We start from the raw sequence: 12,825 nt of genomic DNA on the forward strand, positions 1-12,825 counted from the left end.
AAGAACATGTGCAGTTCTCCTTTTATTCAACAAAACCTGTACGTAAGAATAGTAAATAGTAAAAGTATGTAAAGTATGTGTAAAAATAGAGAAAACTTGCAATTGTGACATTTTTAACCTCTAATTTCAATTTTCTTTTTAAAAGTATAATTATCATTTAATATCTTGCATTTGAAAGCAAAATTGCAAATGCATTTTATTTAGTAAATATTCATTTTTTGCTCTATATCTCACAATTTAGACTTTTTATCTCAGATAAAAAAACAACAACGAAACATGCATTTATCTTTGTAATCACTAAAATACACTCACCTAAAGGATTATTAGGAACACCTGTTCAATTTCTCATTAATGCAGTTATCTAATCAACCAATCACATGGCAGTTGCTTCAATGCATTTAGGGGTGTGGTCCTGGTCAAGACAATCTCCTGAACTCCAAACTGAATGTCAGAATGGGAAAGAAAGGTGATTTAAGCAATTTTGAGCGTGGCATGGTTGTTGGTGCCAGACGGGCCGGTCTGAGTATTTCACAATCTGCTCAGTTACTGGGATTTTCACGCACAACCATTTCTAGGGTTTACAAAGAATGGTGTGAAAGGGGAAAAACATCCAGTATGCGGCAGTCCTGTGGGCGAAAATGCCTTGTTGATGCTGGAGGTCAGAGGAGAATGGGCCGACTGATTCAAGCTGATCGAAGAACAACTTTGACTGAAATAACCACTCGTTACAACCGAGGTCTGCAGCAAAGCATTTGTGAAGCCACAACACACACAACCTTGAGGCGGATGGGCTACAACAGCAGAAGACCCCACCGGGTACCACTCATCTCCACTACAAATAGGAAAAAGAGGCTACAATTTGCACGAGCTCACCAAAATTGGACAGTTGAAGACTGGAAAAATGTTGCCTGGTCTGATGAGTCTCGATTTCTGTTGAGACATTCAGATGGTAGAGTCAGAATTTGGCGTAAACAGAATGAGAACATGGATCCATCATGTCTTGTTACCACTGTGCAGGCTGGTGGTGGTGGTGTAATGGTGTGGGGGATGTTTTCTTGGCACACTTTAGGCCCCTTAGTGCCAATTGGGCATCGTTTAAATGCCACGGCCTACCTGAGCATTGTTTCTGACCATGTCCATCCCTTTATGACCACCATGTCCCCATCCTCTGATGGCTACTTCCAGCAGGATAATGCTCCATGTCACAAAGCTCGAATCATTTCAAATTGGTTTCTTGAACATGGCAATGAGTTCACTGGACTAAAATGGCCCACAGTCATCAGATCTCAACCCAATAGAGCATCTTTGGGATGTGGTGGAACGGGAGCTTCGTGCCCTGGACGTGCATCCCACAAATCTCCATCAACTGCAAGATGCTATCCTATCAATATGGGCCAACATTTCTAAAGAATGCTTTCAGCACCTTGTTGAATCAATGCCACGTAGAATTAAGGCAGTTCTGAAGGCGAAAGGGGGTCAAACACAGTATTAGTATGTGTTCCTAATAATCCTTTAGGCGAGTGTACACAGGCATCTTTGCTTACAGGCTCATATCTTCAGTTCTTTGCTGCTAAGTCACTGTTTTCTCATTATATGAGTATGTTGGCATGTATATATGAGTATGTGTTCAATATGTACTTTCTTTGTTATTAGTCTTATCTTTTGACAGATGCTGACTGATGTCTATAATAATGCGGTGTGTGTTTTGGGTGTGTTTGTCCTGAGGCTAGATCTCTGCAGGTCTGAGGTCAGTCAGTCAGACGGCACTCTTCAGCTCTTGGTGTTTTAGGGTTTGTAATGTATGTGTTGGGGACGCTTGTCTTTAGGTGTTTCCAGAATTGGCTCGTTTTTGGATGTTTATTGGCCTAATTCTGCCCTGTATCTGCTGTTTGGCGTATTCTTTTATAGAAATCCAAATGTAAAGTTTCAATCAGATGTTTTTCCCAATGTAAGAACTGAAATGATATGGAGGACCCCACACTTCACTGCCCTATAAAACAATTGGTTAAATTATTGATTTGAAAGGTTTGAGCCAGATTTGGATTGGGAAGTCAAGAGCTTTCTCTTTGAGTTCATTCACAGCCAGAGTAAAGTTACCAGTTGGAGTTATTTTCAGGCTGAGGTAAGTGTAAATCTCAATGTATATCTCAATGGCTCTGTGTGATAGTGTGAACGTGTGTGTTGGTCCCTGAGATCTGGGACTCATAAGACTAGTTTTGTGGAGGTTGACTGTCAGTCACGGTAATGACGGTAATCCTCCAGCAGATTCAGGCTCTCCTGAAGACCCTCTTTAGTGGACAACAAGAGAACCGGCTCACTTGATTTCTGTCATGTGAGACCTTGAATGGGACAATGTTCTAATATATTGGCCAATCAGTTGATGTACATGTTGAAGATGGTGGGACTTAAACTGAAGTCACGCCCCTGGGGGAAAAATTGGCACATTGGCTGGCCGTGTGCATTGATTTAATCTATTCCAATGTCTATAAATTTTAAGTATAATCCTTCATGTCAGATTGAACCAAATGCTTTCTTGAAATCAATGAAACAAGCTAAAATGTGCCTTTTGTTTTGATGTACATATTTATCAATTAGTGTTTGTAATGTAAAAATGCGATCAGCTGTGCAATATTTTGGGTGAAAGCCAATTTGACATTTACACAAGGCATTGCCAGTATATCATACATTTAACAGACTAAACAGAGGTTAAGCTGTAACCCCTTGTGTCTGAGGTGCTGACGGTTCTGCTGGATGGTTAACTGTCTGTTATGTGTGGTTATGTTTCCACAGCTTCATTCCCCTGTTTCAGCTTCATTCACTTTCACTTTCCATTTTACCCATGTATGCGTGATTGTGTGTGTGTGTGTGTGTTGTGGCATCATAAGAGGGCGTGTTCTAGAAGGCAGATACATTGCTCTAGATGGCTGGAGCAAGAGGACATCTTGTAAGAACTACCCTTCCCAGGTTACCCCACGTGGACACTAGGGGGCAAGATGGCTGCCTGTTAAGGACTACAAAACCCAGGCTGCCTGAGAGAGCAGCTGAGGCTAATCAGACCAGGAACAGGATATAATCGTGTGTGTGGCTGTGAGAGGAGTCGACCGTGAGCCTGAAGATATTTAAGTTGATACTCTTTATGTTTAATGATTAAAAAATACACACCTGCAAACTGAAGAGACTGCTGAAGTTGTGTTTTTCTGGGAAACTACACAAGTCAAAGATCCTGAACCTCTCATGGTGCCACAGTGTAAGTTTAGATGAACTAAATCACAAACACATAACTAAAGTCCCCCTGTAGTCAATAAGTGTATCCCTTAAAACTCATCTTTGATCACCAAAATTACAAATTACATATACATTTTTTCCTGTCTTAATAATTTACTCACCCCCATCTCATCCAAGATGTCTTTCTTTCTTCCTGAGACATGATTTACCGCTCCATTTAATAGAATGCTTTTATGTATAATAGAGTTTTAATTGGTTTACATGTTTTCTTAGTCCATTTTATTTCTCTTACCATAGTAAGTGTGTTTGTCTTCAAGTAATGAATGTGACCAGTCACATGACAGGAAGTAGGGAATGCATCTGTATAAAGAAAGCAGCATGACAAATAAATGGGCAATCAATCACCATTAAACAAGAAGAAGAAAAATGGGCAATCACTAGCAGTCACTAAATAGTACCTTCTGGATTGTGGATAATCCAATCCATAGACTCTTAGAAACTTTTGGATTTTCTCTTTTCTTGGATCGTGTACACACTGGACGATGCTCACATTGGGATTTATCAGCACACTAGGATGCTTGGACTGTTTTAGGGTAAGGTACATTGGACTCTATGCTTTTAACAGCCTGAGTTTTCCTGGTTTTACTCTGTTTTAAAGTTGTAGGCAAACATTGTAAATACACCATCTCTTCTCAATTCTTATCTCTGTATTATGTCTCCTTCTTTTAACACCTAACACACAGTAAAATATGACCCCATTTTAATTATTGTAACCCAACCAATTTGGCTGAACGTTACAACGTTATCAAAAAGCTAATAATGTGTTTAATAATGTTAGCACGTTCCTGTTCCTTAGAAACACTTTGAACGTTGATAGAACGTGGGGAGGTGGAGAAAGGCATATAGTTCATCATAACATCATAGTATACATTTAGAGCCAAATTACCAATAAAACATTTTTGACATTTAGAGGGATAATTCACCAACAAATGAACTTATGGTCATGGTTTACACGTGTTCAGTCCTGAATAACTTTCTTCTGTAAACTAAGGAGTTTTTGGAGGCTTTTTCGTTTTTGATTACCCTTGGACAAGAACTTCAGAAAAGCATCGCAAAAGTATAATAAAAGTGTCCGCACAGTATATTCATAAGTCAAAATTTAAGTCGTAATTAACTGACATAATTCAGGAGAGAAGTCATGAACGAATCGTTCTTTTGAATCGGAAATTTTCAATGAATCTGGCCTAAATTAATCATTCACAAAAGTTCCACTTAAAAAAAAAAAAAAAAAAAAGGACAACAGTATAGGAGTTTGTTATTTAATCACAAAATGAGACAAGAAAGACAAAGAATTACCAAAAATTTTTTGCTGTTCTGTTAAGCCGGGTGCACACTTAATAGATTTATAATAGTCCTTCACGATTGTTCCTTGTCAGACTGTACGAACATGATCCCGCTGTAAGCCATGTCACACTGTAAGATCTCAGTTGTCATTAATGTCAGTCTGTACGATGGTCAAGGCGCGCTAAAAACGGACACGCGAGAAAACTTGAGCAGAGTTTTATATCATAATTTGACGGTCGTCGTATAAAAAGTCGCACTGCAGGACTTCCAAATCTTCTGACACTGCCAGAATTTCGTCTGAGATCAAATTTTATCGCAGTGGTCATTAATTGGCTGCCGGTGGACATGTCAAACTAACAATCACAGACTTCAGATTTTAGCCTAGGATCAGAGGAATATTTTAGGATTTGCAAAATTTGTCTCAGACAGCCAAATCGTGGCCAAAATTGCACAGTGTGCACCCGGCTTAAGTACTTTCCAATGAGAACCATCAGACGGACCAAACTTAAACTGATCATTGACTCCAGAACACAGAAAGAAATATATACATATATTTCCACAGGAAACAAGCCATATACAGGGAGTGCAGAATTATTAGGCACGTTGATTTTCTGATCATATTTTTTTTCCAGGCACATTTGACCAATTCCAAACCACAGTAATCCTAATAACTACTATTGATTTAGTATTTAATAATGTATAAGTGATATATAATTGTTCATGAAGGCTGGAAATGAAAACACCTTTTATTCAGGTGTGCAGAATTATTAGGCATGTTTTCTTTTACAGATAAATTGAGCCAAAAAAGAGATTTAACTCAGACTGAAAAGTCAAAAAGTATTAAATGCCCATGAGAAGGATGCAATACTAATGCAATACTAGACATTGCAGTTAAGGCGTGACCATTGGACAGTGAAATACTCGTTGGGTCAGCAGGATCTGACAAAAACAGGTGGTGAAGAAAAGACAGATGTTAACCGCAAAAGAATTAAGAATTAAGGTGAAGAATTAAGGGTGAAACCATCAGGAACCCTTTAGTCTCCAGCGCCACCATTTTCCAAAGCTGCAACCTTCTCCAGAACCTGTAACATAACATTACAGGTGAAGTGAATAACACTGGTGACCGGGCTGGTAGAATGCGTGAAGTGTTGCCACTCGGGATTGGTCAATTGTCTATCTCCTGGCTGCCAGTTTGAGCAGAGTAAACACAATCATCATCCGATCGGTCGCTATTTACATCTCGTAAGGTCTGTAAACTCCAAAGAGCAGTTCAGTCCCACAGTGGAAAATGAAACCATATCTGCACCGGCTGGGCCGGATCAGCAAGGAATGGAACGGTTGAGGAAAGAAAACGGTTTGACCCGATTCATTCTGAAGAAATGCTAAAATTTCAAGATTAGAGATGGAAGAAAAGGTAAAAGTCTTTATGGGCCCTGTTTTACCGATCTGAGCTCATGGTCTGAAAGGCAGATGCATTTAGGGCTTGTCCGAATCCACTTTTGCTAGTTAAACAACGGAAAAAACAGTCATGGTCCAAAAGGGTTGTCACTCGTCTCTTACTCAGTCATGGGTGTGTTTTGGGCGTAACGTGCAATAAACCAATCAGAGTTTCATCTCCCTTTCCCTTTAAAAGACAATTGTGCTCGCACCATGGCGGATTCACTGTAAGTGGAAAGACTGAACATTTCTCCAGAGAGGAATTCTTTTATTTTTAATATTTAAAAATGTGTGTGTGTGCTGCTGCGCATCCCTGTGTGTGTAATAAGAGTGTATGCGCGTTGTGCTCCACCTATAGGCTCATATTACTAAAATGCTCTTTAAATAACACACAAATACTGCGGTATTGACTTTAGAGCAGGTGTGTGTTGGTCAATGGTCAGTGGTTTTCAGTTCCTCACAGTAGCAACGCTCCAACAATGCTCCTGAACACACCTGGTGTTCAGACCAGACGCCTATGGATGAACAGATGCGCCAGTGCATTTGATATTTAAACAACGTGAACATGAGAACTGCGTCGGGCTGAAACTAGCACAAATGGGTGTATGATCGAGCCCTTTAAGTCTTTAGATGTTTCTTGAACTTTATAAAAGAACTCGTTTGTTGGGAAGATCGTTCCACCGGTGACAAACTGTGAAGGTGAATGTTCTGGAAAGTGATATTGTGAATCTCTGCGAAGGTACCATGAGACGCCGCTCACTCACGAATCACAGGCTTCTGGAGGGGTGACATTTTTTCAGATTGAGGGGGGAGAAGAGATCGTGCAGGTTCTGATTCTGAATTTTTGCCATACACATTTGTATTCTTGTTGCCTGTGAAGACAGAAAAACAGAGGTGTAATGTGCTGTAATGAAATGAAAAAAAAAAACAATATCAAGGGATTCACATATCATTTCACACACACCAACATAATTCACAGAACAGTTATAGTTTTGTCATTTTAGACAATTAAAAAAACGGATGTAACGGATAAAACACTAACAGGTTGACATTCACTGCACACTTCTTGATTGTACTGACACACACAGAAACACGTGTAAACATCTACACTTATGATGGGAATTATATCTCACAACAGCTCATCAGTACCTTCCTGAGTTTCCAAAGTACATACAGTCCAATCAGTACAGCAATAACTATGACAATAATGCACGGTAAAGCTGGATGCATGTTATATGAAGCATCTGATGCAGATTCTAGAACACACAGAGAAACATATGCACAATAAACAATGAGTAATATGACAGAAAAACCTAAACAACAACTAAACAAACAAACCTAAAAACTACATCAGAAAAAAGGAAAGCCTTTCTCATTGTCAGTGTTTGGCCTTTAAAAAGTCAAATGTACATGTAGAAAATTAACCAGGTTTCTTACTGTTACTCTTGATCTCATTCACAGTCAGAATCTTCTGGATGGTCTCAGTCAAACTCTGGTGCTTCACCACACAAGTGTACTGGCTCTTCTTCCATTCATCAGGATGGACATAGAGGGCAACAGTCCTCTGGAAGGTCCCGTCCTCATCTGCTGTACTTGTTCTCTGATCTCATTGTCTTCTTTCCACAGTTCTTCAGATGCAAACTCCTTCATCCAGTCCTGTTTGGGAATCAGCTTCATTATGTCACTGTCATAATAATCAATCTGTTGTCCATCCAGTGAAGTTACAGCAGAAAACTCTGGGATTCCTGCAGCCGTCATTCCATGTATTCCAGTGTATGTGGTGATGAAGCTGTGTAACTCTGAAAAAAACATTGAATCAAACATTACAAAGACATAAAGCACTCAAACACGATTCAACACCACATACAGTGTCATAAATCAAATTACTGTTTGACACCAACTAAGAAAAGTAAATCAGTTTTTTCCTTTTAAAGTCACTATGAAATCAAAATTCTTTTTTTTAAATATATATTGCTGTGTAATGAGATTGGAGAGACAGTACTGTGGACGAGGAAGAGCAACAGAGCGGCTGAAGGCCTGAATCTGACTAGAAGCGTTTGCCAAGATGCAGAGCCAGGGGGCCCCCAAGAGCACATTCAATTACTTTTTGCTGTAGGCTATGTTATTTCATGATGATTGAAATCGCGAAATGGCCTTAAACAATTACTAAATAAACTGCGAAATGTTAAGTTTTCTAATATATGCACGGATTGTTTCTGACAGCACTGCACAACCTCGCGGCACCATTGGCCAGAAACTATTCGATTGTTAGCCAGGGTTCAAAGTCCAAAGTGCGAGAAAATCGGTGCTAAAACGTTACTCGTCAGTTGCCCGGTAACCTTTTTATGAATGGATGGATTTGAGAATGCGCTATGGTTTAGTGCGAATATCTTGTCTGACTGCATGTTTTGGACGGAGTACAGCTTTCAGTTTCTCAGTTAATGTTTTTCTGCAAGCACTATATCGTCCCCTCGGAATAATAAGTTGTGTAGCCTACATTTTGGAAGTTTTTATTTAGAAAATAAAAAGGTTCTTTCTACACAGTCGAATGGAATGCAAAATTTTTTAATTGAATTTCCGCCAAAATAAAAGCTCTGTTTAATGTTTGAGAGACATCAACATTTCTTGTTTTTAAAAGAAGTCTCTTCTGCTCACCAAGGCGTTTATTTGATCAAAAATACTGTTAAAAAAGTAATATTGTGAAATATTATTATAATGTAAATCAGCTGCTCTCTATGTGAATATATAGTAAAGTGTAATTTATTCCTGTGATCAAAGCTGAATTTATCATCATTACTCCAGTCTTCAGTGTCACATGATCTTTCACTAATCATTCTCATATGAGGATCTGATGCTCAACAAACATTTATGATTATCAGTGTTGAAAACACTGTACAATGTTTGTAGGATTTTTTGAAAGCTCTCTATTTCAAAGAATTTCTGTTCTTTTGAACCTTCTATGCATCAAAGAATCCTGGGGAAAAGTGAGCATATTCAGCATAAGAGACTACTTAAAAAAAAAAAAAAAAAGTACATATCCCAGTCTGAAATGTAGTACTGTAAGACTTTAAATATTAACACCTGACCAATCTTGTTGTCAGGGCTGTGTACAGGTAGGAAGACGATGGGAGAAGCATGAAGTGCAAAAAGGAGTTTACTCTCCGAAACAGGTACACACAACATTACACAATGAAAGACTTACAATACCGGACAAGGAGTGACAGAAATGGAACTTAAATAGGGAACACAGACGAGGATGATAACACACAGCTGGAACGTAATGAACTAATGATGACGGTGACCATGACGACAGTCGAGTGGCGGGAAAACTAGAACAAAGGAACATGTGACATGGAACAGGATGACAACAACAGAAAAGCATGTGACACTTGTGGGTTTGCTACTGTTACAATTAAAAACCGTATAAAGTTAAAAACATGACAGGCAGACATGATGTAAGCAACACAGCTACAACTACTAACTTTGATACTAATTATCAAGAATTGACAATAGTCAATCGTATTGGTGGCACCGAGGGGCCCCCAAATAAAATTCTGCTTAGGGCCCCATAAGGGCTTGGGCCGGCCCTGCCAAGATGACTCCGTTTCCAAACACGCTCACATTCACAATGCTGGAGAAACGTCTCGGTTACGTATGGTAACCTTCGTTCCCTGAAGGAGGGAACGGAGACGTACGTCGGACGTCACCGACGAATTGGGATCACTTCTGGGAGCCCCTATCAGCTTCGAGCTATATAAAACCGGCCAATGAACATTGGCGTGCGAGATTTGCATCTCGCGCTCCTCCCTGCTCTGCGGGTATAAACAGGAAGCGAGAGCGAATGCACGCTGTTTTTCACTGAGGAGCCGAACTTAGTGGCTCAACCTGCAGTGATGGTACAGCAACTGTGGCGACGGGACGTACGTCTCCGTTCCCTCCTTCAGGGAACGAGGGTTACCATACGTAACCGAGACGTTCCCTTTCAGTAGGTCACGTTCGACATACGTCGAACGTCACTGACGAATTGGGATCCCTTTGGAAAACGCCACAGTTACTACCACTTCCAGCGCCCAGCGATGAGCCCCTCAGACCCCGTCTGTTAGCGGGCAGGGAAATTCACGCAGGGAGAGTCAAAAAGCTGCTGTTCCGCAAGACCCATTCAGCTGACTTTATTGGATAACGCTGGGAAAGTGTGCCCGTGAAGGCAGCTGCGGAAGCCACATCATGCCCGGAGGGAGTTACCATGTGGAGAAATACATGCATGGGCTTGCCGTGGGCAGCACAACATACGGAAGTCCCAGGGGTGGCCCTGGCTAATTAGAGGCGGGGGACAACACCTTACTGAGACAGCAGAGTGTACTCTGCCAAGGGAAAGACACGGGCTCGCCGTAGGGAGCTGAACCGTGGAAAATACACATATGGGACCGCCGTGGGGGTCACAACATATGGAACCCAGCCTAACACCCGTTCCACCAATACATACGAGTGTTAGACCTGGCGTCGGACGCTCCACCACATCCGACTGCCGCGGGTAACGGAGGACTCAACAGGGGTCGCCGTTCTGGGGAACTCAACTGGAGCGGTTAGCGCACGCATCCGGTCCTTAAGGAGGGGAATGGCGTAGCAAGCCGACACAAGAACGGGCACTTCGGTGTTACTGACTGTAGGAAGTGAGCACACAGGAAGATACCGGCTTTACACAGAGGCTCTAGAATCTAGCGAATGTGTTAGGTGTCGCCCAGCCCGCAGCTCTGCAAATGTCTGTCAGCGAGGCGCCACGAGCCAGCGCCCAGGAAGAAGCTACACCCCTGGTGGAGTGAGCTCTTAACCCGAGCGGGCAGGGCACGTCTTGGGACTCATACGCCAAGACGATGGCATCCACTATCCAGTGGGCCATCCTCTGCTTGGAGACAGCCTTTCCCTTCTGCTGTCCTCCGTAACAGACGAAGAGCTGCTCTGAGGTCCTGAAGCTTTGCGTTCTGTCCATGTAAGTCCGGAGAGCACGGACGGGACAGAGAAAAGCTAGGGCTGGGTCTGCCTCCTCCGAAGGCAGCGCTTGCTAGGCTCACCACTTGGTCTCGGAAGGGAGTAGTGGGAACTTTGGGCACATATCCAGGCTGGGGTCTCATGATCACATGAGAGTTACCAGGCCCGAATTGACCACAATTCCTGGACCACTGACCGATGGAAAGGGCGGTGACTTTCGTTGCCCGGAGGGCGAGGTCCATCACCATCTGTAGCTCCCGGAGGAGCTCTGGGTCAGGCCTACCCTCGTGCATATCCATGAGTGCCTGGGCCTGGTGGACCTGAAGCAACGCCATGGCATGCAAGGCGGACGCAGCCTGTCCACAGGCCTTGTAAGCCTTCCCAGTCAGACTGGAAGAGAACTTACAGGCCCGGGACGGGAGACGCGGGTCACCGCGCCAGTTGGAGGCGGTCGCCGGACACAGTTGCATCACGACGGCCCGCTCCACTGGCGGGATCCCCACGTGTCCCTTGGCTGGCCCGCCGTCAAGGGTAGTGAGGGGGGAGGAGTCACTCAGTCGGTTTCTGGCAGAAAAAGGTGCCGTCCACGACCTTGTGAGCTCCTCATGCACCTCCGGGAAGAAAGGCACCGGGGCGGGATGCTGAGAACCAGCGTGACCCTCCCCGAGAAACCAATCATCCAACCTAGAGGGTTCGGGACATGGTGGAGGGCTCCACACAAGCATGACCCTTTCGGCGGCCCGGCAAAGCATAGAAGTCATTTCGCGGTCCGGTGCGGCCGTTGCCACTCTCCCAGAGGGAGGCAGTACAGCCGAACCTTCATCCTCCGAGGACTGAAACTCGCCCTCCGCTGGCCACCCATGGGAGGGGCCAGCGGGTTCTCCCAGCGGGGCCAGCGGGTTTATTCCTGTATACTTTAAAAAAAAATTACATTTTAATATTGCAGTATTTATTATAAATTATCATTATTTTTTTGTTAAATTCATGTTCCTGGTAATCTTGAATCAGAATAACTTCATCTCTTGGCCACCTGTCACTCACATGAGATCCATCAATAACAAACCACAACCATCCAATCAATTCCCCACGGACAAAATCAAGCCTGCCCTACATTTGTTCTTGTTCCAGAACAGTTTATTCTGTTTCATGTTGGCTATATTTTAAAATCAATACTTTTTACATAGATAAATATCCTTCACAGAACTGTGGTATGGCATGCAGACACACCAGCACAGCAAGCCTGTTCTTCTGTTCTTTCATTTACACTAAAATGTGCATAACTCCAGTCATTCATACAGGACTATTCTCAGTCTTGTTATAGTTTTATGTTTTAAATAGACCTGCCTGACTGAGACAAATACACATCATTGGGAAATACTGAAACATTTCAGTGCAGCTTCAACAAAACGAAATCCTGCTTTCGGACCCACAATGGAAACTGTAATCACTAAATCTGTTAACTAGTTCTATTAGCCTGGATATTATAACGTATGTAAGAAGAGAAGAAATAACATATCAGATTAAAAACAGCTTGTGATTTTCTGTCCGTTCAACTCCCGGAAGTGGCCGAAGGCCTCGCTGACAGAGTATTCATCATCTAAACAACTTTACAAAATGAGTCTCACCTGAGTAAACAAAAGGTAGGCAGATGAAGTAAATGATGAACTTCATTGCAGATGAAAATCCATGAATTTGACACACAATTCTTTATGTGTAGTCATCGAGGAGCGCTGTAAGAAGTCTTTAGCCTTTGCTACATCTGAATCAGGAAAAACAGGTTACAGGACTGACGTCACTGCAAAAGGGTGGGTTTAAGGTGGAACCTTTTACTCA

General features: G+C 42.4%; 1 protein-coding gene across 1 annotated transcript; it reads right to left on the bottom strand.

The window, feature by feature from the left end:
- Window positions 1–4,531: 4,531 nt before the first annotated feature.
- LOC307120718 (uncharacterized protein) lies at window positions 4,532–12,780 on the bottom strand. Its single transcript, XM_079807864.1, has 4 exons — window positions 12,618–12,780; window positions 7,444–7,805; window positions 7,156–7,262; window positions 4,532–6,878 (listed from the first exon to the last, which is right to left on the bottom strand). The coding sequence occupies exons 1-2, from the start codon at window positions 12,661–12,663 to the stop codon at window positions 7,507–7,509; spliced, it is 345 nt and encodes a 114-aa protein (XP_079663990.1). The 5' UTR covers window positions 12,664–12,780; the 3' UTR covers window positions 4,532–6,878; window positions 7,156–7,262; window positions 7,444–7,506.
- Between the last annotated feature and the right edge of the window lie 45 nt (window positions 12,781–12,825).

This window comes from Gobio gobio (genome assembly GCF_949357685.1).
Source record: "Gobio gobio genome assembly, chromosome: 24".
Classification (NCBI taxonomy): domain Eukaryota; kingdom Metazoa; phylum Chordata; class Actinopteri; order Cypriniformes; family Gobionidae; genus Gobio; species Gobio gobio.